This window comes from Homalodisca vitripennis, chromosome X (genome assembly GCF_021130785.1).
Source record: "Homalodisca vitripennis isolate AUS2020 chromosome X, UT_GWSS_2.1, whole genome shotgun sequence".
Classification (NCBI taxonomy): Eukaryota; Metazoa; Arthropoda; class Insecta; order Hemiptera; family Cicadellidae; genus Homalodisca; species Homalodisca vitripennis.
Window position 1 is genome coordinate 76,877,961 of NC_060215.1, and position 24,927 is coordinate 76,902,887.

General features: G+C 32.2%; 1 protein-coding gene across 6 annotated transcripts in view; it reads right to left on the reverse strand.

The window, feature by feature from the left end:
* The window catches only part of LOC124369232 (hepatocyte nuclear factor 6), a 137,953-nt gene that overhangs the window by 12,381 nt on the left and 100,645 nt on the right, over nucleotides 1–24,927 (reverse strand). For 3 of the 6 annotated variants that reach the window (XM_046827111.1, XM_046827109.1, XM_046827107.1), the window contains 2 exons: nucleotides 21,457–21,480; nucleotides 2,427–2,539 (listed from right to left, as the gene is read on the reverse strand). In XM_046827111.1, coding sequence (XP_046683067.1) covers nucleotides 2,427–2,539; nucleotides 21,457–21,480 — 137 coding nt within the window. Of the gene's footprint in view, nucleotides 1–2,426; nucleotides 2,558–21,456; nucleotides 21,481–24,927 lie in introns of all 6 variants that reach the window. The other 3 variants (XM_046827110.1, XM_046827108.1, XM_046827106.1) reach the window with 1 other exon arrangement.

Here is a 24,927-nt window from a genome sequence, read left to right on the forward strand (position 1 = left end):
CTTTGTAAATAAATTCATCTCCATTGTTTCCCTGTAGTTGGGACTTATAAAGCTTTACTGAAATAAGAATGTAGTCTGGCAAATCAAACTCCGTATTTCATCTCTTGAATGCACAGTACAATGAAAGAATGCTTCCAGTTGGAAATCACTAGTCTTCTTCAAATATCAAACTAATGTCAAATTTTTGATTGTGTAGAAAGGTTTCATTCCTTAATTAGTAAAGAAATTGTGGAAACAAGATTAACTGGCATCAAGTTCTTCAACTTTTATATCTCACTCTTAAATATGTCAATAGATATTAAGTGTGTTACCAAAAGTAATAAGGACATTTTTGAACACAAGTATTTTAAAAATTTAAAACAAATAATTAATTCTCAGGAAACAACTATGACACAGTTCAAATAGCCTTTTGACATGGCTGTATTCAAACAAACATATTTTGAACACTTATTGATAATACATTCTTCAGTACCTACTACCAGCTGATCAGGTGGAAATTAAGTATAGAAAGATATTCTATATAATAGACATGTAGAATTCTGTGAGGAAGAATTGAATAATTCCAAAACCTGCCAGGTATATTCTTGTAATACGAGGTGTGTTCAAAAAGCATAGCGAATTTTGAATTTTCACGTGTTACGTATATTCGAATTTCAATTTTTTTTGTGGCGTTATGTTGGTACAGACGTCTCTCACTTATGTTGACAATTTCAGCCAATTTTGAATGTTCAGTTAATTGTTGACAGCTGCTTTGCTTGCACGTGTTTTGGTTCGTCTTCGATTTTTACCTATTCAAAAAAATGGAACAAAGAACCTGTATCAAATTTTGTGTGAAAAACGAAATTAAGTGCACGGATGCATTCCGAATGTTGACTGTGGCATACGGAGAAGCTACTTTGGACAAAAGCAACGTTTATCGGTGGTACAAAATGTTTTCAGAAGACCGAGAAGATGTGAACGACGAAGAGCGTGCCGGACGCCCGAGCACTTCAACAACAGACGAAAAAATTTATGAAGTGAAGAAAATGGAATTGGCCAATTGTCGAATCACCGTTAGAGAAATTGCAGAAGACCTAGGCATATCGATTGGCTCCATTCAATTTTAATCGATAAATTGGGCATGAGACGGGTCGCCGCAAAATTCATACCAAAATTGCTCAATTTCGATCAAAAACTGCTTCGCATGAACATTCCTAATGAGATGTTGGAATCTGTCCACGACGACCCGAATTTGCTCCAGAGGGTCATAACTGGTGACGAACCGTGGGTTTATGGTTATGACGTGGAAGCCAAAGCTCAATCGTCTCAATGGAAGCTGCCGCACGAACCAAGACCAAAAAAAGCACGCCAAGTTCAGTTGAATGTGAAAGTTTTGCTTATAGTTTTCTTCGATTGCCACAAGGTAGAACGGTGAATAAGGAATATTACTTGCAAGTTATGCGCAATTTGCATGAAGCAATCCGCCAGAAACGCGCCCGAATTTGTGGAAAAACAAAAATTTGCTTTTGCACCACGATAACGCCCCTGCTCATACATCGCTGCTTGTACGCGACTTCATTGCCAAAAACAACACAATAATGATACCACAGCCACCGTATTCCCCAGATCTGGCCCCCTGTGACTTTTTCTTGTTCCCGAAACTGAAGAGGCCCATGAAAGGACGACGCTACGCCACGATTGACGAGATAGAGACGGCATCGAAGGAGGAGCTGAACAAGATACAAAAAAAATAATATATAATATCCCAGGGGGATTACTTTGAAGGGGACAAAATAGATATTTACTAATAAATAATTTTTGAAAATACACAAAATTCGCAATACTTTTTGAACACACTATGTATACCTGGCTATTATTATCTTTCTAACAGGAAATACATTTTTTATTTTGCTTCCATTGTTATAAAAAATCAATAATATTTTGATCAAGTTCTAGAGATAGTTTAAAATTATAAAATAATGCTACATAAATATCTCTAGTTATTTATAGTGTTGTAAGGCAAAAAGTTATTTATATATTTCAGAAAAATTGAAGGAACTATAACACTGAAGTTTTAAACAAAATTTGTTGCAACACAATATTATATGGTACACATTAGTAATATGTAACTCTGACCGTAGCTTTCATATGTAAAATTCCTTTTTGATTTTGTAAAAAATTAACTCTGAAGTTCTCTTGTATCAATTGTTTTTAAATTTGACTCGGTTCTCTGAAAGATTTTCATTTCTGTTATGATTTAACATGTTTGCTGTATTTGAGAAGAAATCTGATGGTGAAATCCGAGAGAGATACCAAACTCCTATCCTCCACAAGTCCCGTGATGTCATTCAGCTTCTGAAAATTGTATCCTTCAATGCTTCTGTGCTTCTATTTTAAAAGACTTCTAATTTTTGTCTTCATGATATTTAAAAAATAGTTTTAACCACCTTAAAAATAGCCTGTAGCGTACGGCGCTGTAGGTCTGTGAAAACCAAACGAGGTTTCTTGGGAGCGGGCGTGTGTTCTGGGTGTATCTGGGGCTCCTCTTTCCTCTTGCATGCTGAAACAGGACACAAAACTACACTCAATTAGATATCCACCGGTTGAAATAACATAAAGGAGCCTGAAAACAACTATGCACCCACTGGGATTAGTCTAAAGACAATGTATCATATTTGTAACTAAACTTTTCGAATGTGGTTAAGAAAAAGAAATTATAATAAGAGCAAGTATAATGGTATGTAGAAGCCAAACAGGGTCTATTTCTTCTGGTAAGTCTTTTAGACTACAAGCTGTCAGTTATTTTAATAAACATTTAGTAATTTTTAGAAGTTCCAAACCTTTCCCTTCATTACAAGCTACAATTACTTAATTTAATTATTTATTTGAAACTCATTGTTGTTTAATATTCTTTAAAAAGTGAAGGAATACCTGCCATATTTGAGTAGACCTATTAGTTTAAGTACAGGTTTACTATATCTATTTCCTAATCTTGTGGTAATTTACTTGGTTTAAATTTGATCATTATTATTTTTATTTTATCATTTCTTCATTTTTTTATATATTAACTAAGAACTGCTAAAAAACCATCCGAATTTTCAATATACCGATGAAGTGTCAAACTCACATTAAAGCTGAGGTTTGTACTACCGTAAAATTAGGATAGTTTCCTTTAAAAATTACTTTTTATGAACTATGTGTATTCTCTGATCTTTCACATACTTATAGAAACTTTGTTTTTCTGTGATTATGAAATGTAATGTATCATGACACGTGCCCACTCAACTAGCAATAAGAGTTCTCTGATAAATCTGTGCAAAGTTAGAGAAATGACAGTACTATTTATATATTGAAATTTTTAGCAGTGTTTTACATCACCCAGATCATAAATTCCACAAAATAGACATTTGTTTTCATAACGTCATCCAAGTTTAAAAAAATGTTGTCCAGACCAGTCATTCGTTCATATTAACTAAAGATTTAAGGAACAAAAGTTAGAGAGCAAGAGATATTTGAATCATGTTGAAACTCGTCTCCAATTTTGTGGCCACAACTCAAAAGGAATAAGCTGGTGTGTTTCAGTATAGGAGAACTTTTCATAAGCCATCCATGAATAATTTCTTACACTCCTATTTTAATGAATACACCTGGCAATATTTTCTTTGGATATTATGTTAATTTCAGATCTAGTAGTGATAATGTTTCATCCAAAGATAATGAAAATCCTTGATATTTAACTAAAACAACTTCAAATTTGCTTAGAATAGATAACAAGATTTGTTGAATCAAATTCATATTTTGAAAGTCAGTGATCCCATGCTTAGTTCAGATTAGTGCTATACATTGAGTAATAATCCAATATAGTTGAAAATTGGTATCAGTTTCTCCAGAGGTGCTATTCGTTGAAAATATGCTCAATATACAGCATTTCGGCATACTCTGACTTTTAATTCAGACACAAACCCCTCTTCATATTTTGTTACAAAAAGTATTTATGAGATTTACCCTTATTTTCAATTTGATAACAAACCGGCCTGTCCCTTCACATGTGTTAAAGACTTGGGACCCATCTTGCCCATGGTGGAGATAGCACTGTGTCTATCCTTTTCCAAAATCTCTTTCCACCCATTAATAATATCACACAATAGCTCCATGCTTTACATTACACCAATAGTGCACACAAAAAAATATATATATTTTTGACTAAACCTCTCTTTTACTTAGCATTCAGTGACACAATAACTATAAAATACATTATAGGATACATCTCATTTTCAATAAAGAATTAGTAATAAAAGAATATAAACTGGATTAAAATAAGGAAAAGTAGAAGAATAGTAAGTTACTTCTTATGAAGAAAAGCCAATGCCCATTGTTGTATTTTAAGGAGAAGTGATAAACAGAAGAGTTAAGACTTCAAGACCTATGGATGTTGTGACTACTGCTATCTCAGACCACAATGGCTCTATGCAACCAACACCAACTGTATTGGGAGAAGGAAGTTTAACGAAAGAAGTTTCAAAGCATCATAGGATAGCGAGATCAACAATTGTGGTAGAATGATGTAGAACTAATAATGTAGATGATGCATACAGAAACTTAAAATCTGTTACCGACCAATCCATCAACAAAGCCTGCTTACAAAAATAAAACAATTTTGGACTTACATCTCTATTGCTAAGGATATTTATAGCTAAGGGTTCTCAGAAGTATCAGTAGAGTATTTCAACCTCAAGAATTGTAAGGTCAGGGAATTTATCCACCTATCTCACATATAGGAGTCAGAAGAAGAAAGAAGAAGAAAAATCTTAATTTTTTTCAAAGTTTAAACTCTTCCATTACATTTGAAATCATAAGCTACATAGCAATGAAAACAAATGTATTAATTTGCTAATGTATTTTGTTATGTTGTTTTTTTGTTACATATGACGGTCTGTTTTGTTCCCTACTGTTTGTATTTCTACATGTACAGTAGAGAGAATACAAAAGCACACTAAAAGAATATTTGATGTTTACAAATAAATAAATTACTTTTCCCAGTTATATTTGGAATAGAATAATGTATGTGATAAAACAGAAACATTTAAAGTACATAACTAGTGTTTTATACAGGAAATAAAACAAAAATAAACAGACTGTGACAATAATAATTGTAATAGCAATGTTAAAATTTAAAGTAACCCATATTATTAAGATTAAATACAATGAAAGATACAAAATAACACATTTCACTAAAAGGAAAGAAAATGTAGATTAGTCTACAATTAACCAAATTGTACAAACTAAAAATTTTAGTCTAGAGAGCCAATTTGTTTGTTGCTAAAATAATTATCATTTCTTCATAATTACTGTTTTATCACTGTAATTATTTGATATGCTTTCTGTGGCTATATACTCATATATGTTTTTATTACTCAATTTATATGTGTTCTTTTTAATATGCATTATAAAATGAAGAATAAATAACAATGGAATTAGCACATACTTAATTTATAAATAATGAAATGACTTCTGAATGAAGTATTCAAGGAGTGGTATTGTGAATAATACCACCCTTGCTATCAGATATTTGTCATAAAGAAGCCAATGTACTCGTATCATATCAATACCAGTACAGCATTCAACCAAATAAATTGTTTATTTATTCTATAGTAAATTTTCCACCTTGAAATATATTAAATAAAAATATGATCAACTATGTCAAGTTTAGTGTTTTATTTTACAAATGCCACTTTGCAACATTACTATTCATAATTATATCGTTGATGCTGTTCTGTACATTTAATCGAACATTAGTAAGAATACTGACAAGCTAATGTAGAGATGGCTGAATTGACTTTTCCTCACTGGCTCTCACAATCCCGGGGTTGATACATGGCAAGTTACAAAGCTTATATGAATCACCATCCCCAGTTGTAAACAATAGTCATCATCCTTTCATTCATGTGCTAGAAATATATTGCTTGGAGATGGAATAGTAGGCCATTGTATCCATTGTTCACACATATTTGTCACATAATACATGATTATATCAGTATGTCAAGGTTTTCATTGGTTGTTTAGTTAGTGATAAATCAACAAGAAGTGGTGGAGCAGGTTACATCACAATTCAGGGATAATTTTTCACTCAGGGATGGTCCCAATGATATGTTTCAACGTAATAGTCGATCCAAGAATCTGTTCAGATCATTTATTTTTGTATCAACAGCAATCAATAGGAAGAAGAAGCTAAAATTGATATGTTCAATGCAAAGCTAAAGATATCACAGAATGATTGTAATAAGTATTAAGATATATATATATATATATATATATATATATATATATATATATATATATGCAAAGGAAGTTAAATTTGTATAAATATAAGAAATGTTTAATTATAGGTTAGTAAGTGATTTTATAAAAGGTTTTGAAATGAAAAGGGAGAAGAGAGGTGAAATCTATCTTTGCAATGGATGACAAAAACGCTAGCTTCATCTAACGGTGGTACTAATCTGTTTTGCGGATGTGTTTTAAATCTTTCTGGCTCATTATGTACTAAAACCAATCCAACTCTTCAATATATTTTCTAATTCTATTGACTAATTTTGAGACTGATTGCAAAGGATATATAACAATTGACAAAAAGAGCAAGGGTAGAAAGGGCTTTCCTAGATATAAAATAGTAAGTTGGAAAGACAGGTTTTAAAATCAACACTAAGTTATTTTTTTAATCCTGAGTATAATTATGTCAACTATAATACATTTTGAAACATCAATATTAATAAGAAGTTAAGTTACCTGTCATTTTATAAAGAACAAATGGTTTTTGTTAAAATGTAGATAACATAAGGTGTCTGGCTTTCCCCTTTTGGAAATATTTTTCAATGTATTTGTTTCATGTATACTCAGTAATAAGCATGTAGGATTGATATCCGAAGAGTTGCCAGTTTAGTCATGGCATTAGGTCTACGGTACTCATAGACAATTTCTAGTGAAACACACACGTTAATGACTAAAGTTGTCAGGAACATAACGATAATGAAAACATTTTCATTTGTCAGTAACATACTAGACAGACGGATAATTTCTTGTATAAAGAATAAGTTAATGGTTAAAGCTGGGAAAACAAAAGATAACCAAATAGTTATCAGTTCAGTTATGACACTAGATCTGACAAACTGATAATTACTCATGTAACAAACACATTACCTATTGACTAAAGTTGTTGGGAAGCCAAAAGTGTAAATTGATTAAAAAAAAATTATATATATTACAAATTATGTATGGTTATTTATTGACAAGTATAAATCATAATATTTCTAATATTGTATTAGGTAATATCAATTATATTTTGATTCAGTAGTGAGGAATTTTAAAACATAACCCCATATCTTGAACACGCATACATAGTCGTGCTTGTGTATATGATGTTGTAAAACCGAAATAATGTAGAGTTTAAACAAAAACCTTTGTACACCTGATATAATCCTATCCATCTTCAGCACCTGTTGGGGGCATTACTGGTTTTTCTATTACATTTAGTCTAATATCGATGGTGTACTTAAATAAACATTATTGGATATACTGTGACCAGATGTTGGGGCCGTATGCGACACAATAATGTCCCCCTCCTTCTTTCCGGCAACATAAGCCACCAACGACTGGCACACCCCTCACTCTGGCATCATGGTATGATATTGTAAGAAACATCTTACTCTAACTCATAGCCGAGCTAGTCTTTAAACGATTTGTTTTTTTTATTTATTTCAGCTCAGCAACTTTACAACACAAGAAAAACTTTATGACCACTAACAAAGCAGTAATTTTGGATCATCAGATGCATGACAATTTGCTTTTTTATTTGTAATTTTGTAGCTTTAACTTATTAATTCTATAATTCAAAAAGCAATAGATGCGTGCTATAAATAACATTTCCTGGTTAATGATCAAGCAATTTGATAATTAGTTATGTCAATTATTTAAAATTCTCAAAAATGTTAATTCTTACAAACGTATTGTCTACTAATATACAATCTTTCAAAACCTTTTACCAACTCATCACAATGAATCATATTTTGTTTTGTTTTTAATTTGGTGTTAGAAGCAGTTCCATGTTAATACCAATATTCACCCATTTCAAATACTGGTGAATTCACATCTTTTAATCATTCATTACATAATTTATGAACTTTATCAAAAATTTCAGTTTTCGTTTCGAAAGCCCTGTTAATTCAATGCTACGTAAATGTAAAATACATTTAAGTAAAATATAAATGTAAAAAGTATTGATTTTCATAAACCAATTTTAGTTACTGCTGTTAACTGTAGTTTTGTTTATAAATTTCAGAGTTTACTTTTATTATTTGTTACAGTCTCTAATTCATATTTTTCTTAGCTAGATGGTCCTCAAGATAATATAAAATATTTTTTAGTAATTTTTCACATAGCTATAACTCTACAATAAACAGTTTACTTTAAACCCCTTTAGGTTGATACCAGCTACAGTTTATGTATTTCTACAACTATATTCAATTTGTTATAAGGTTTATACGGGTTGACCGATACAATTGAATGAATAAACTAATAAAAAACCATTAGTACTGCTAAAAAATAATTACTTAGCTGTCAGATTTCAAATAAAGTTAAGGATGGAATGATGATTCTATGGATGGTTTGGTTGTATATTTAAATTATATATGTAATAAAACAATTTCAATTACTTTTCTATTTAATTGTTTATATAATTTTCCTTCAAGAAGAAAAGTCTTTGAAGATAAATTATGTTTGAAATAGGTTACTATACAGAAGAAACATCAAACTTAAACTATATGAACCTAACAATTCTAAAGCTCATTTTTAATACTGCACGACCAGTTACTATATGAACTATTTGTCTATGCTATTTTATTGTTCAAATAATATGTAGCAGGAAAGTGGTTCAATTAATAGGCGTCAGCGCAGTTACTTAAGCAACTCAAGTGGTTTTACTAGGTGCCATTACATACAAAATCCTCACCATCAGGGCCTTGTAATCCGTCCTCATTCTTCATCTATAAAATTGTAGCCTGATCTTAATAGTATGAAATCTGATGGATTTACAAATATCAATCTGATTTTCAGATTAAAACCTCAACAACTTCTAAACTTGAGGGCCACAATTCTAGTAGAATATACTGTCTGATTAGGCTGAAATGTATTACTGAACGGCCATTACTAACACTAATTATTTTCTTTGAATAATACCATGAGTTTCAAGTTCAGATTAAAACTAAAACATAATAGCTTATAGTTCAAACAGTTCAGTCAGGCTGAAACTTTACAGATTAAACATCCATGTGGAGGGCGTTTAATAACCAAACTTCTATGAAAAACGATTGTAGGATTCATATTTAGTCATAATTTTGGGTATTATGGATTAAAATTCGACTCTTGAGGATTAGTTTAGACAAAAGATTTGGCAAAAAGTTCATATGTGAAATACTCTCATGAAGGACACTTGATATGTGTTATTAATTATTTAAAAACAAAAGCTGAAAAACAAGTCATTTTAAAGTGAAGGACATAAATCTTTACTTCATTATATTAAAATCCACTCTTTATGTCCATAAATGAACCACACTGTTGCTAAATGGATAAATGAAGAGTAGTAGAGGTTATACTTTTACATACAAGAGCCATTGTTTCGTAATATCCAACAGAAAACCAAACGTAAACATGCCATCTATATACCACACTATGCTCTACTATATTTGTATAGGAAACAGGCTACCCAGTTTATTTTATTTAGTTGTTATAACCTCCTCATTCCAAATAAAAAAAAATTTTGGAAATTTTTTTATTTTGTTGTTATTTTTAGATTTTATATGTTTACCAAAGACCATTAAAATAAAAATAAATTTTTTTTTTATATGTTTACATACAGAATGGCTGATGTCGACTATAGTAGACATTTGGAATATAGGCATTACATTTTGACCCATCGTATCGAGTAGTATTCTTTTATAATTGTACCAAAGGAAGAATAATCAGCATAGAAAGATAAAGTAAAAAGTGTTTTAATTGTACAGTATACTTTTTTGTAAATTACAATGGTGTTATAATCATCTTATGAAATGGGAATTTTCAAAGCTCGTGGTACGCTTTTGAAGCAATTTCGGTTTTCCTGTAGACACAAGTAGACCTTGCATGTTGCGCACTGAACTCTCGCACCATTTTGAGTTACATCCTGGGAATCTACAGCTGGGTTCTTCTTAGGAGGGGTAGGAATTTCCGGTAAGTGGAGAACATTTTTGGTTCGCAGTGCATCTGGTGGATGTGCAACTCTTGGTTGCTTCCTTGGAGGGGGTATAGAGCAATACATAGTCAGGGTCACTGTCATCAGTTCCCTCACCAACATGTCCGTGAATCAGGAACTCAGCGTACTCTCTTTTGAAGCCCATTAAATCTAGCATATATCCTTTTTTGATGTACCCAGGGCACGCTGATCCCGGCGGTACTCAATCCACCCCGCAGCGATTGCAAAATCAAAGAAATGCATGATTAGTCTTACCGTCCACTTGCTAGTCCTAGCTGAAATGCGGTAATAGCTTATTAAGCGGTCCAAAAAGTCCACACCTCCCATTTGTGAGTTGTACTGTCGTACAACTAAAGGTCTGTTCACCTCAAACGAAAACTCTTCTTTTTCTACACCATCTTCTGCATGTTTCAATGGTTCAGCGCCCTCTTTACTTGATATGAGCAGTACTGGCTTGTTGTCAAACCATTTCACCACACTTATCTGCCCATCTGACCTTACACTCTGGTCCACAGACCCTCTGCCTCTCTCTTCATTATTTTATCCTCTTTCAATTTGGAATTAGAGGGGGGATTCTCTGTTTTTGGAGTGTAACCGGTTTCCTGTGCCTCTCGTTCTGAGTGGAGCAAGTCTAGTAGTTCCTCGGATGTAAAGTACCTATCCATGTAAACTGAAACCCCCTGCGGGAAAGTTCTCAGCAGCTTCATGACTGCCTTACCACCAATGTTAAGTCTGGAACAGGATGGATCTTCTACAATCGGGTCACCCTTGCCATTGTAAAAAAAGAAATCTAGAGGTAATCCATCTGGAGCAGCTGCAACAAAAATTTTAATCCCACAAGGATTTGGCTTGGATTTTATCACTTGTCTTGCAGGACATCGACCCCAAAAAGGCACCATTTGTTCATCTACTGCTACGTTTTGACTTCTATTATTTAAAAGACACCCAGTTCGGACAGATTTTACTATAGGATTAACTTTCCAAAACTTTGTAGCTTTTTTTTCATCCTGAGGCACTTCATTGTTGTAAACAACCTTCAAATTGTTTCTGATGGCAAAAAAAAAGGTCCCGTGGTAAAATTGATGCTATCGATAGGGTACCTTGGTCTTAACATCATAGTACATCCTAGTTCGTGGGAGACCCATAATCGACATTTTGATCGCTGCACCAAAAAAACTTTTTGGTTTTGTTCAGGGACCGGGAAATTAATGGACGACCTTTGTTTTCGATGTAAGTGCGATTTGTTTGGTTAGTAACCACATTGAAAATATCGTCAGGAATGTACTTGCTGACGTAATCTTGAGGAGGTATATTGAGTGCGTTTTTGATTTTATTTCTTTCGTAAGCAGGAGCAGGAGGTAGTGGATCAAAACTAACCTGTTTTTTTTTCCAAAAAGTTCTTGTTTGACTTGGTAAGGTTTCATCATTTTGCTCCGGAGTAGTTACTTGAGTGTGAGTGCCAAGCTGGTTTACTGAAGTCACACTGGAATCGTCTGGAACCTCTTGGTTGAACCATGCGTGTGGAAGGTTCGATTGCAGGATTTGCCACCACCTGAGTTACACCACCTGTCAACACACAATACAAATCAATGTCTGTTACTAACATAAATATATAAGCATAGTATTCAATAATAAATTTTGCATAGCCTATTTGTAAAATACATCCAAATATTATTGAATTTACTAAAGTTTGGAAAACCCAGGTTAAATAAATTTATTCAAATTTTAGAGTACCAACCAATAAAATATGTAACCTAAAAACGTTTTGTCACCCTGGTTTGAGAAATATGGTTGTTTTTTAATATTATTTTAAACGTAAAGCCCAAAGTAAAATCATACCTTCCGAATCACTGTCGTCTTCAGATGTCTCCTCCTGCGCTTGCTGGATAGGTTCTTCCGGTTCAAAATCTGGATCAGCATCTTCATCATCACTGATCTCTAGATCACTAACGTCTCCATTTAATTCGTTGTCCACAAAATCTTCAAAACGACTAGAATCTAAAAAAAAAAAACCAAAGAATTATTGTCAGCAAAAATCAAAATTCTAGTGTTTTAAATAGCACAAAAAAATGAAAAAATAAATAATAAGTTTAAAAATAACATACAATGTTAATTTATCTCAAATATAACATCTATTTTGTTGTTAGAAATGAGAAAGCAGGAACAGTAAACATAGGTTGTTTAGTTTGTTGCTGATTGCCCCTGTTCCAAATGTTCCGACTCTGGTAGACATACAAGTTTCGAACGTTACCAAGGCAACCAAAATCCATAAACTAATCAAAACATTATATCAATGTCTTCCTTAGACCTTAAACAATACATGTAGCCTAGATTTATTCTAAGAATTTAACATTTAGTATTAAAAAACAAGCACTTACATGGACGTAGTCGCTCTGAACGCTCATATCGCCGGTCGGACATTTTCCAAATGATGTGATGATGACCAAACTCAACAAAACAACTGTCAAGAGTATCCAGGGAGTGCTGCTACCTCTAGGCAGTAGAATGAAACTACTCGCAAAGCTGCCAACCTATTTTTAACTCGTAGAGAAAATTCCCTACGACACAATGTTTTATGTCGACTGTGGTCGACGAATGGAACGAGGAGGATAATGCCACTATTATAATATACTGTAAGTAATGAATTCTCCTACCCAGCCATAGTATTATTGTAATGTAATTAATGAACATATTTTGGAAATTATGGGCTTTGCCGACAAGTCCACTGGACTTGAGAAAACCTAAATTTGTAAGAAAATGTTATAATTGAATACATAAACAAGGATCTCATCTCTGAACCAAATATTGAATCAGCTATCAGAAACAATTCGAAAGCCAAGCATTCATACAATCCATACAGTTATTTAAAGAACTAGTTCATAATATAAAATCTATTAATTCTCTTTGTAAAAAACGAATAACCCGTATTTGAGGTGTTCTTTCAAGTATTCAGAACATTCTAACATAAACATTAATGAAAGAATTATATTATTGAATCCTATTAGAGTGAGTTTAAAAATAAACAAAATGCTGTGGGCAAGATTTTGCTAAAGAAAATACTGACCTGAAGACCTTAGTTCATTAACTAAATGCAGTAAGTTTAATCTGATCAGCTTTACCTACTAAATCTTTTTCTCTTCAGAATTTGTCACAGAATATTTATAAAGAGGTCTTTAGAAAACTAATTCTTGCACTGCTAGGTTCTCTTTGAACTATTGGCACTACTAATATTTGTATGCTTAAGTATATGCTGAGCAAGATTAAATAAGGTTTGAACCTGCTTCAAAATCTACTTTAGCCAAAAGTTGACAGTAGCTGCAGGTAAAAAACTAGTCTAAAGAGCAACAACCAAAACGAAAGAGAATCTACAGAATAGTGTTGAATAGTAAGAAATATAAAGTTGAATATCTCATAGCGCCATCGAAATAAGAATTTCTTGGATCTTATTTTTATGAACAATGACACAAAGTGGACTTTTACTTTGGTGAAATTTCACTAGTCGAGGAAGAGAAGGAGCATCCTCCTCCGGATATCTCTTGCCTACAAGTATAAACTAAACCAAATTTCTCTACTTTATATCTGAGGGCTATTTAGGTTTAGATCAGCTTTCTTTATAAATCTGGGCTGATGAGCTTTTATTCCAGTGTCAATGGTGCTGCTGAGGTTCAATAATTACCATGTCCTTAAGATACAATATACCCATGAAAAGAAGACAACAATTCAGGTATGCTAAGTATGTTTCAACCAAATTAATATCTCTATGAAAGGAAGTCTGATATTTCTTAAATAGGATGTAAAATTGATTTTAGAATTGCAGTTGAGTATGAAATTTATTCTGGGCAAGACTGGAACTCAAGTTCTAGCATGCTAGAAGGGTTGAAAGTGATCAGAATGATAATAACCTGCCTAGTTTGGAAATACAATAAACAGTTTCAGGAGGATTCTTCCTCTGACCCACCCAGCTATCAGCATTGATAACAGAATTGTCACAGATATCATTTTGCTGTACTCGAAGTTGGAGAGTACTTCATATCCGTCAATCAATCTACTGATGATGAACCTGAGATGGTGTATCTAACTGAACATGACAAACAGTTAAACAATAACAATTACTTCTTATCAGTCAAAGCTATCTAATCTGTCATAAAAGAATTCTTGTCAGGTTGTGGGATTAAAGGATTTATGTGTTATAATAAAATTTATATTGTCACTCCTATGCTTATGTAATTGTTTTGGTGAAATTTCCGAGGTATTCCTTCCTATCTGGTCTACAAACTCTCTCTAATTATAGACAGGTTTTTGTTAACATGAATCAAAGATATTTCCAAAGATTGTTCATAGTTTTATTTGTAAGTGAGTTTTACCACAGCATATTGGCGTCATAATAAATCAACTGTCATAAACTTGTACTTTTAGAAATAACTGGTCCAGCAGGTGAAAGAAAACTCAAGTTGATACCAACTATCTTGATTTTCAAAAGACCTTTTCAAATTTTGACCTCTATATTATTTTATTAATAATATAATTTATATTTTCAACTGGGATAAGTAGCCTTGTACTGATGATATTCAGACACAAAGATAACATCATGTGGATCACAAACTTTTCAGACAATTATCCGTGTCTGACGTTTTAAATTATTGTTCCTAAGTATCTTGAGCATACCACCATTGTCTGGAACAGGGATTTTGGTTAGATAGATGTGCCAATAGAGGGTGCATGAAAAAATTCCTTCTATAGATGGTCGGAAAGTTTCTGGAGCTGATTTGAATAGGTGTGCACAAGGAGGTCAATCTTCCTTCTCTTTCAACTTTGGACTTGTTTTTTTCTATAGTATTCTATAAGGTTACAATGTAAGCAAAACATACAAATATGATACTTCAGTGGTTTCAATACCAAAAGAGACGCATTCATTAGTTCGTACTTTGAAGTACTTTTGTGACCTGACCAGTAGATATGGAAGTGTTGCAAACATGTTTAACAAATTCTACTTTTCATAATGAAATTACCAGATATTCACGATAACTAAAAATGGAATTTCAGCTATGATAGTGTAACTGAGTCCTTACAATCAGCTTGTTTTAAGACTTCATTTTTACATGCAAGGGAAGTGGGGCTGTTTTGTACACTTGAATGTGTGACATTTCTACTAATTGCTGTAGATACATACACTCAACTTTCTTGCCCGTGCTGGTCGTTCTGCCGGTTTGTCAACAACATCCTATGACAATTTCATCTACACATAAAGTTCTACTAATTGAATAGCAGAAGGAGGATCAGTGAGATATAGGGATGAGTGGGAGGCCCTCTTTAAAAAAATAAACATGCCTCACAGAAGTTTGGAGTATATTAAAAAGCAAATGCCTTTGTTTAGAATGCTTTTGTTCATGACAGTGAGGAATATTTTACAAAGTAACTGTTTGAATTGTTACAGTTTGGTAGAGATGCTGAGCTTAGGGAAGCTTTTGAAATCAATAATTTGATAGCATGAAAAATTCTAAAAGAATTTTATATCATGAAACGTGTTAAATTATGTTATTCCTAGGCATAATGTTGTGAGGAATGAAAAACATACTAAATGGCTTAGAGCACTCTTATTTGAACATGAATTTCAGAATCAATTAATACAGCAGAGGTCAAGCAGTAAACAGCCACAGATTGGTCTTTAGGTTTAATACCTATTAAAGGTTACACTTAAATCCTTACTTAGTACACCAGCATCCAGGCATCCCAGTTGCATACATCCCCATGGTAGTGTGTTTAATGGAGTGATACAAACCAAGTAACACATTCCGAATTACTTCTTTTGTTTCCTAGTAATTGTAGTCAACAGATAAAAGTCTCAGGTAAATTGGGGATGGATTTGATGACTAAATAATTGGAGGAGTGCTTGATAGATCAGATTTGACCTGTAACCTCAACAATGTGTATGATACGTGTTGGTAAATCCCTCAAATAAAATAAAAAGGTGGACATATTTTGGGTAAACAACCACATTTATTTCTTTACGATTCAGTTTAATTTGGCACTTAGGATAGATTGAAAATGCAATTAGTAGAACTTACGGTTCTGATAGTAGTTTTTTCATGGAATGGATGCACTTGGTGTTGTGTGCCTGAGATATCAGTCTAAGCTAAAGCTAATTTGAACAAAGATCAAAATTCTAAATCTGTCAGTTTTACAAAACTTGACCGTGTTTTTTTATATTAATTAGTTCTTTTCTAAAGTATTCGGATTGATGAGATAGTAATATTTATATATTATATACATTAATTTAAAACTATATTTGAAAGAAGCTATAATGTATGAAAATCACAATAGTACTAAATAGAATTTTGTAATACTTTTCAAAAATATGTGCAACTAATTGCATTCCAAAAACAATCCTGTAGTAAGACCATATTTGTTATATTCATTTTGAAAATTAACTGGGAAAATAACCAATAAGTGATTTTGATTTATTTCTATACATAATAAAGTACTAGTATCTTTGCCAACACATAAAATAATGTTATATTTTATATAAATAACATTTTTCTCAATAATGTCTATATATTAATGCTATTAATAGAATACCATGGCTGGGATATGAGAGCTTAATTGCATTGTACAAGAACACAAAATGTTTTTGCAAAATTGGCAGAGAAATTTCACCTGATAAAAAAATCGATCGTTAGTCATAGAAGTTTTGATGAGGGTAAAAATGGGTAGTAGTAAAAGGATTAGAAATACTAAAAGAAATACTTTTTACAGGTTATGTTTTTTTAGTTTGTCATACTTAATACAAATATTTAAAACATATATAAAGTAGTTGTTTTAGGGTCAGCCAACTTAAATAAAGAGGCAAAATAAAAATTAACATAATGGCTCTTGCTTCACACTCTATATAGGCCAGGTTGATCAGTTAATGTACTATATCAATAAATAGAGTTACACTATATGTCCCTTCTAATATAATTATAATTTTTTAATTCAACAACTAAACTGTGTATCTTGGTTAAAGATTACTTATAGAAGGGGTTGTTTGAGTTTATTTCCAAAAGAAAGGTGCATTGTGGAGGTTACAAATGTTATGATGACAAATCTTTAAAATACTTCTTCATTTTTGTTCCTTTTTTGAAGTTTAAAGACAATTCCCCAGCTGCTTTTACACTGTTTCATACTGAGAAAAGTTTAAAGGCTAACTATTCACTTCAGCCTAAATAATGTTTAAAATCGAACCAAGGCCTCACACATCTTAATGGTGTGCAAATCAGTCGTTTTACAGTTTTAGGTTTACAACTTTTCATTAATGCACTGTAAGTTACTTCATATAATTTGTGTTGGTCTTCATCTAATGTTCCTGCCTGGTTACCAACTTGCAGACAGCTGTTACATTAAACATTAACTTGATGTCAGATTTGGCTTCATAAGCATATATCTGGCAGTTCCAACTCACATTTTCCTCACTTTTCAAGTTGGCACAAACGGAATGGGAAATGCTCTTTCATTATCTCCTTTGTGCTATTCTATCACACCCCTCATGTAACACACTACTACACTCATGAACAGCAGACTACTGCAAGATTGATAATCTTTTTTCATTGAATAATTTCCAAAGTTTTAAATATTTCCTTGCATTAAAGGGTTTCCAAGATTTATTAAATTTGTGATTATAATGCAAGCTTTAAAGATGTTTACTAGTTTTAATTTATTCTCAGTAAAGGTGCCAACTCTGTATGCTGTTCTATTAACTGTGTGTTGGTGTGTTAATAATTAATTGTGTTTGTGTGTAATCTGTACACGTATCGTGTATAATATATTGATGTAAGATTGCATGCATGTAGAAGGGGTTTAATGATGTAGTTGTTGAGTTCCTTGCGATTGGTCAATTTGAACATTGCAACTGTTATTAATTTTTCTGGATTCTGGTTATTTCAGCATGCTTTCTATATTACTTGCTCCTGCCATAAAACAATTTTAACATCTTTTTGAAGATTATTTGCACCTACTTTTAAATTTCTTAGAAGAAGTTCTAATGGAACCATCAGGAACTGATTCAGAATTGAGATAACACTTAAATTGAGTACCTTACAATACAGCTCTTTCCGTCTGCAAATTGTATGTAAGACTGGACCAAAGAGTTCTCAGCATTATAAGTTTTTCTTTTTTTGCTTACCGAATATTTTTATTGCTGATAACTTTACTCTGTTCAGTCTTGTTTGCTATCCAGACAACATATATTCACCTAATTTTTTGAGTAATTCCAACTGAATACACTTTATCATTTGGTTAGAATATCACATTCATGAATTATTATTATGAGATTCCCATACTCGTATTATTGTAACATAACAATACTATCTTACTTATTAGGCTTACGTTACTGGTGTCGTTACTAACATGTCAGTTTTCAGTTTATGTCATGTAGAAACTTTTGAAATACTTTGGCCTCACTGTGAAGAACCATATTCGGTCGATTGGATTAGTCATACAACTGCTAATTACCAGAGAATTTTCATTACACTGGTCCTGGTTGACACCTTCACTGTGGCTCTATACTTAGTGTCTTAGTACTCTCTCCAGCCAGTAAGCCCTAAAGCATCTGCCATACTCAACATGTTAAGGCCTCCATCATTATACTCACTTGAGTCATGACTATAGCTACTGTCACCAATAAAGAACATGTTTTTATTAAATAACTAGATGCTGCTCAATCTAAAAACCAGCTGTTTATAGAGCGGATTTGTGTATAAATCAAAGAAATATTAGGTGACTTAATGGATATATTGACTATTTTACACTGGGAAACCTATAACCTTCATGAATACCCTCTTACCTGATTTAAGACATTTTGATTTGTTAAGCTTCTTATACTTTTACTTTGGTATGAATCCAAAATTTGTGAACACAACATTTTACACATCTCAATAACTACCATTAATTAAAAAATTAGTTTCTGTCTCTATCTAGTCTTAATAACGCACGCTTTCATCAAGCTCTATTATTTATGCTGCTGTTACTGTTTTGCATATGTTTATTGCTGTTACTTCTGCATATATTTATATTATTAAGTTATGGTTTTATTACTTATTGTATTTATTATTTGTTATTCATGCCTGTTCTTATTAACAATTAAGTTCATATAATCTGACTCTACGTTGACATTAGTCTAGGTACCTTTCACTTTTCGTGACGCCCTATTGTTAGTTACTGTTTTCACTATTATAGAAGTTGGTATGTAATCTGTGGTTATTGTTGATATTTTTGTTCCTTATTGCTACTATTATTATTAATCGTTCTTGGCTATTATTACTGGAGTGAAGGCCTTCTTTATATGTATTGAAAGAGAATACACTAATTTGTATTCTGTTCTACTTGTGCCTACATATATTTCCTATATACTAGTACTAAACCTTCTTGTTCTTTATTTATAAATGGTAAAATAATGAAATTAAACAACAACTAATGCAAAACAATAATGATAGTCAGTCAAAAGGTTAAATTAATTTTGGCTGTATTTATGAGTTCAAAGATAAAATACTTCAGAAAACAAGAGAAGGCAACAACAGTAACTAGTCAGTAACAAAGTTCAAACAGACATCACTCATGATCATGTTTCAGATGGGTATCAATGTGATTTTAACCCATTGCCTGCTTCCAGGATCATTAAACAGTGCAAAGGCCAGGCCTATTGTCCTTATCTCCTATCTGATACTATTCTTGCTCTGTATGGAAAATTAAAAAGTATAATACATTCTCTCATGTCATGTTTAAAATATTCATGTGAATATCATTCATTGCACCGTTCTCCAACACGTTTCTAAACATTTAATTGAAGTGTAAATTAATTATTATTAATTTAAGCGGTAACCACAAAAATCCGTTCGATCATACTATCTTCTAAACAGCTAAGTGAGCAAGACTTGAATATGACAGGTTCTAACATGTATTTAACTAGATTCAGCATTAACAGGTTTTATACAATCTGAGAAACATGAAAGAAGGAGGAACCATATGTGATATCTTAAGTTACTGTCTAGCACATTCCTGCACCATCACTGAGTTGATTTAATTATTATCATTGTATGGCTAAGGTTTGTTTGGGTCAGGGTTAATCTTCCAAAATTAAATGTAACAATGGAATACATAATATACTGAACTGTATTTTCTTAAGGATAGAGGGATTCACAAATTTGTGTCTTGATCAAAAATATAGTACCATAGTGTGCTGTGTGTTTACATTCTACTTTTCAATTAGGCAACAAACAAGAATGACACTGTTAATACTATACACATAAATGTTTTTTAAATCTTAAAGATTCTTAAGTACACTGTTGGGTTAATTATGTTGTCAGTGTTGACAGTGTTGATAATGAATTAAAATAAAATTGAATAATATTAACAAAGCAACATTTCAAATTAGATTTTTGAGGTTGTGATCTACTTTTGGTTATAATATCTTTTTGAGTTCAAACTTATTTTGAGATATTAAAAATAATAAATTATCTTGCATAAGAACAAGATACAAGATATAATAGGCACAACCAGGAGGCAACTGGTGACCACAAGCTCCACAATGGCAGCTTAGAGAACAAATATCCCTATCTTCTTAATAGCAATATTGTATTGTAATAAGAATGAAATGTTTCTAAAGAAAATATAAACACAGTGTATTTTTTTTGCTATATTTTGTAATACTCGTAGATATGAATTGAGATGACATAAAAATTCATCCTTTTAATTATACATCTCATAAAATCATCTTAAGACTCAAATTGTACTAGGAAACGAGTTCTATGGATCAAATTGCACCTTATACTAAACTGAACTGAAAACTATGGCAAGTTTCATCGCAGACTATACATATTTCTATAGAACAGAAATATCTATAGTCTGTGGTTTTATTTAGAGTAGCTTTGACAAAATAAAGAGTTAGCAATTTTTTGTATTTAACATGTTCTTTTAAAACAAATTAAAAATCACAATTTTACTACCTTATAACCAGATTCAGTAGATAAAAGTGATAACACTATTGATTTTTTAGAATTTAGCAATATGGATAAATCTTCCAAGATTAATCAATTTACTGAAAGTAACTTAATTTAATAATACCTTTACATATTGTATACTTTTGATGCAAGATCCACATAAGCTGGCTCTCAGTACATGCAGTATAATGTTAGAGTACTTACAACAGAGAAGGGACCAGTACTTACTGCCTCGCTGGGGAATCTGTGCAGCTGAAAGAAAAAACACCAACGTTATCAAACATATAACACTAATTATATAACATGTAACATTCAATACTACTACATTACAGTACAATATAGTTATGTCTAGTACATGTATTGATTGAGAGAATGAAACTGCCCGGCCTGAAGCCCGCTTCTGCTCGCTATTCACTTCGTGCGACACCTACATCGTACGCCAACAACCCAACGGAACATAATTGAAAGTAAAGATATTCCCAACACTGTTCGCGGTCCAAACCGAACAGACAAACGTCCATGTCGCCTGCAGCCGTACATCCGCCACGTATGACACCAAACACTAACTGTAACTATGACAAGATGCAACACCTTCGGACAAGTTGTCATGCAAAGATAAAGAAAGCGTTGAAGACATCAATGCAAGACAAGGAAGGACGGGGTCTAAGCGCAATCCGACTATAGAATGAGAATGAGAGAACAGGCAACACAAGAACTCACAAGCACGAAGAGGAGGGTGTTTTCCTTCGTTTATGGGTGACTGCTCTCACGTTAACATTGCGCAGTTGCGAGTCTGCAATGCAAACAAGAGAGGAGTCAGAAACAAACACACAGAAGACACATGCTAACCCTCCCTAACATGCTAGACTAAGGCCTCTGGCCGCGAAACAACTGATCACCAACTGACATTGTCAGGTCACATTAACTTCCGGTTCATCAGTGGTTCCTACTAGGAACTCATTGTCTACTTTTACAACTTTAAAGCATTACAGATTTGCAAATGATGGGACTTCTTAAGTATATCTTAAATTCATTAATGACTTTTATAATTTTATGTTCCAATCCATACTATCATTCAGTATTCATTTGTAAGAAATATGATCTACACTCTAAACTTTAAGAGTATTCTTTTAATGTCCAAGATCTACTGAATGGAATTGCACTTTACTAAGTATGGGGAATTTGTATGTATTCAGCTATATTTCCTCAAAACACTAGATAGCATTAACTCAACTGCTACAGGCTATTTAAGTGATTTGCCTCTCAGTCACAAATAATTACATATCACATTTACAATCTTCTATCTAAAGATCAAAGATTTATCAAGACAGTTAAGATGGATGTTGGAAGTTGTAATGTATTTGATAAATATGAGTAAGTTTTATATTTAAGACATATTAATTCACAGTGGGAAAATTGAAACCTTTGCATCTGTGGTTCTACTGCTGATTACTATTCTCAATTATAGCAGTCAAATCACACTCAAAAAATTACTATATGTTAGAGTTCATTAAAATTAATTAATAATTAACCATTATTAATGCTTATATTAAGAATTTAGAAAAATAATTTATACAAATTCATAATTTATGGATTCACATTTGTAAGAAAACTAGTGTATAATATAAATCTAATACATTAATTACCGATACCACTTAAAAGTAATGGTTGTATATTTCTGTTGCCAAGTGGTATTTTCCCTGAAAATAACTACTTACTGAAAAGCAGTTCAGTTTATTTAATTTTACTGACTAGCATTGGTAAATGAAAACAATTAAAATTAATCAATCTGTTCTTGTTGATATAATATCAGAAAACTCTATATTATTCCAATTTCATATAGATCACAATATAACATCTCAATAAATAGGAGATGCATTCCAAGAAATACTAAATCTCAATAGATTCTGTATTATTATTCATAAGGGCTAAAATAAAATAGCAGTATGAGTGAGTTTTAAACAATTATAACTGTGAAGAGACATCCAAAAAAGAGTGATGTGTATAACACTGACCATCCCAAGATAAATAATTACTGATCAGTAATTGTTTAGGGATTGATTGAGAAATAATTGTCAGCAGCAGAACTGTTAAAAATCTTTGTTAGATTTAATATCAAGTGTGGAAATAGAACTTAAACAAGTGAAGAAAACAGAAATGAAAAAAGTTTAATAAAAAAATATATACAAGAAACTTGATCAACTTGACTTTGGAGAGACAAGATAATGAAATATGGGGCTGTTTATTACCAAGGGCATGATCTGAGATACATCAGATATATGGAGAAAGACATCTCATATTTTCTTTAAACATGATTTGTTCTAGTAGTGTAATAAAGTGGGTTGGCACCAGATATACATAAGTTCCCTATAGTTCAATAGAGAGTTTCAGATGGTTGTACTAAGGTGGCTGTGTTTATGGTATTGTATGCACCATTTTTATAGTGTGGGCCACAAAGGAATTGAGGAATTCTTAAATACTTTGGGTAGGATAGTAGAGACTTGTGTGTAATACTCTGTGGAGAGTATCACATGTATCCTTTACGAGAAACTCTAACAAAGTTTCAATGAAACCCCAGTTTTTTCATTGTCCCCTGATATACTAATATAAGGCTCTGGTGAGAACACTGAATATTCCAATATTAAGGCCATCCTGTACAGATCTCCAAAAGAGAACACTTGGCCAGTTGTTAGTGATGAATGTCTCTGACACTAACATGAGTCCATGGGACTCTCATAGATAGATTATCCCTTAATACATAACAATTATACAATTATACTTAGGAGACACTCTGATATGAAGTGTAATGAGTCTGTTAGACGACTTCTTTGTAAAGCACTGGTGGGTATATTAGAAGCTTAGGGCTGACCTCTAGGTTTTTTTCTAAATAAATCTTAATCAATGGTATTAGGGTGTTACTATATAAAGCTCCTTTGTTGTTGTCTAAAATCATGTGTATAGTTCATAAATTCCTAATCACAGGAATCATACTGTTAATAACTGCCAAGTCCAAAATATGTTTCAGTTAAAGATAAAATAGAGGTATCTTAGGTGTTGAATACTAAATGAAATACATGACCATTTTACAATTTTGAAAAATCAGTTATCCATCCCTTTGAATATTCTACTATAGTGCACATTTACTATCTAAAGTAAATATCTCTTGAATTATCACTTAATCAACTCTTACCGCCTACCATAAACAGAAGCCGTCTTACCTACCAATATTTTCATAATGAAGAGGCTTTATTAGTATAGTATATAGTTTTGAAATAAGAAGTGCTTTTTTAAAGTTACTGTTTACAATTTATTATACATGTTATACAAATACTATGAGCTTACATAATTTTAAGGAGCAGAATTAGAGTTCTAGGTGTACTATACTAGTCATAGTTATTGTTCTGTTTCAACCAATCAAAATAAGGATTAGTCACCTTGTCCCAATGTGCACATGTCTTTAGTAAATAAATATAATGGTACATTATGTGTGATTTTGAGTATGCAAAATTGTTTTAGTTAATGTTCAGTCAAAAATCGAGTCCCTAAAGTTTCTCATCCACCTTCTTACAATTGAATGAAAAAACAATTAAACTCCAATACCTGTTTATGTTTTGTACAGTACACTTTAAATGAAATTCAAACTGACTTTCTCATAGCTCCTATCATAACAGTTGTTATTTCTATTCAATGATGTAAATT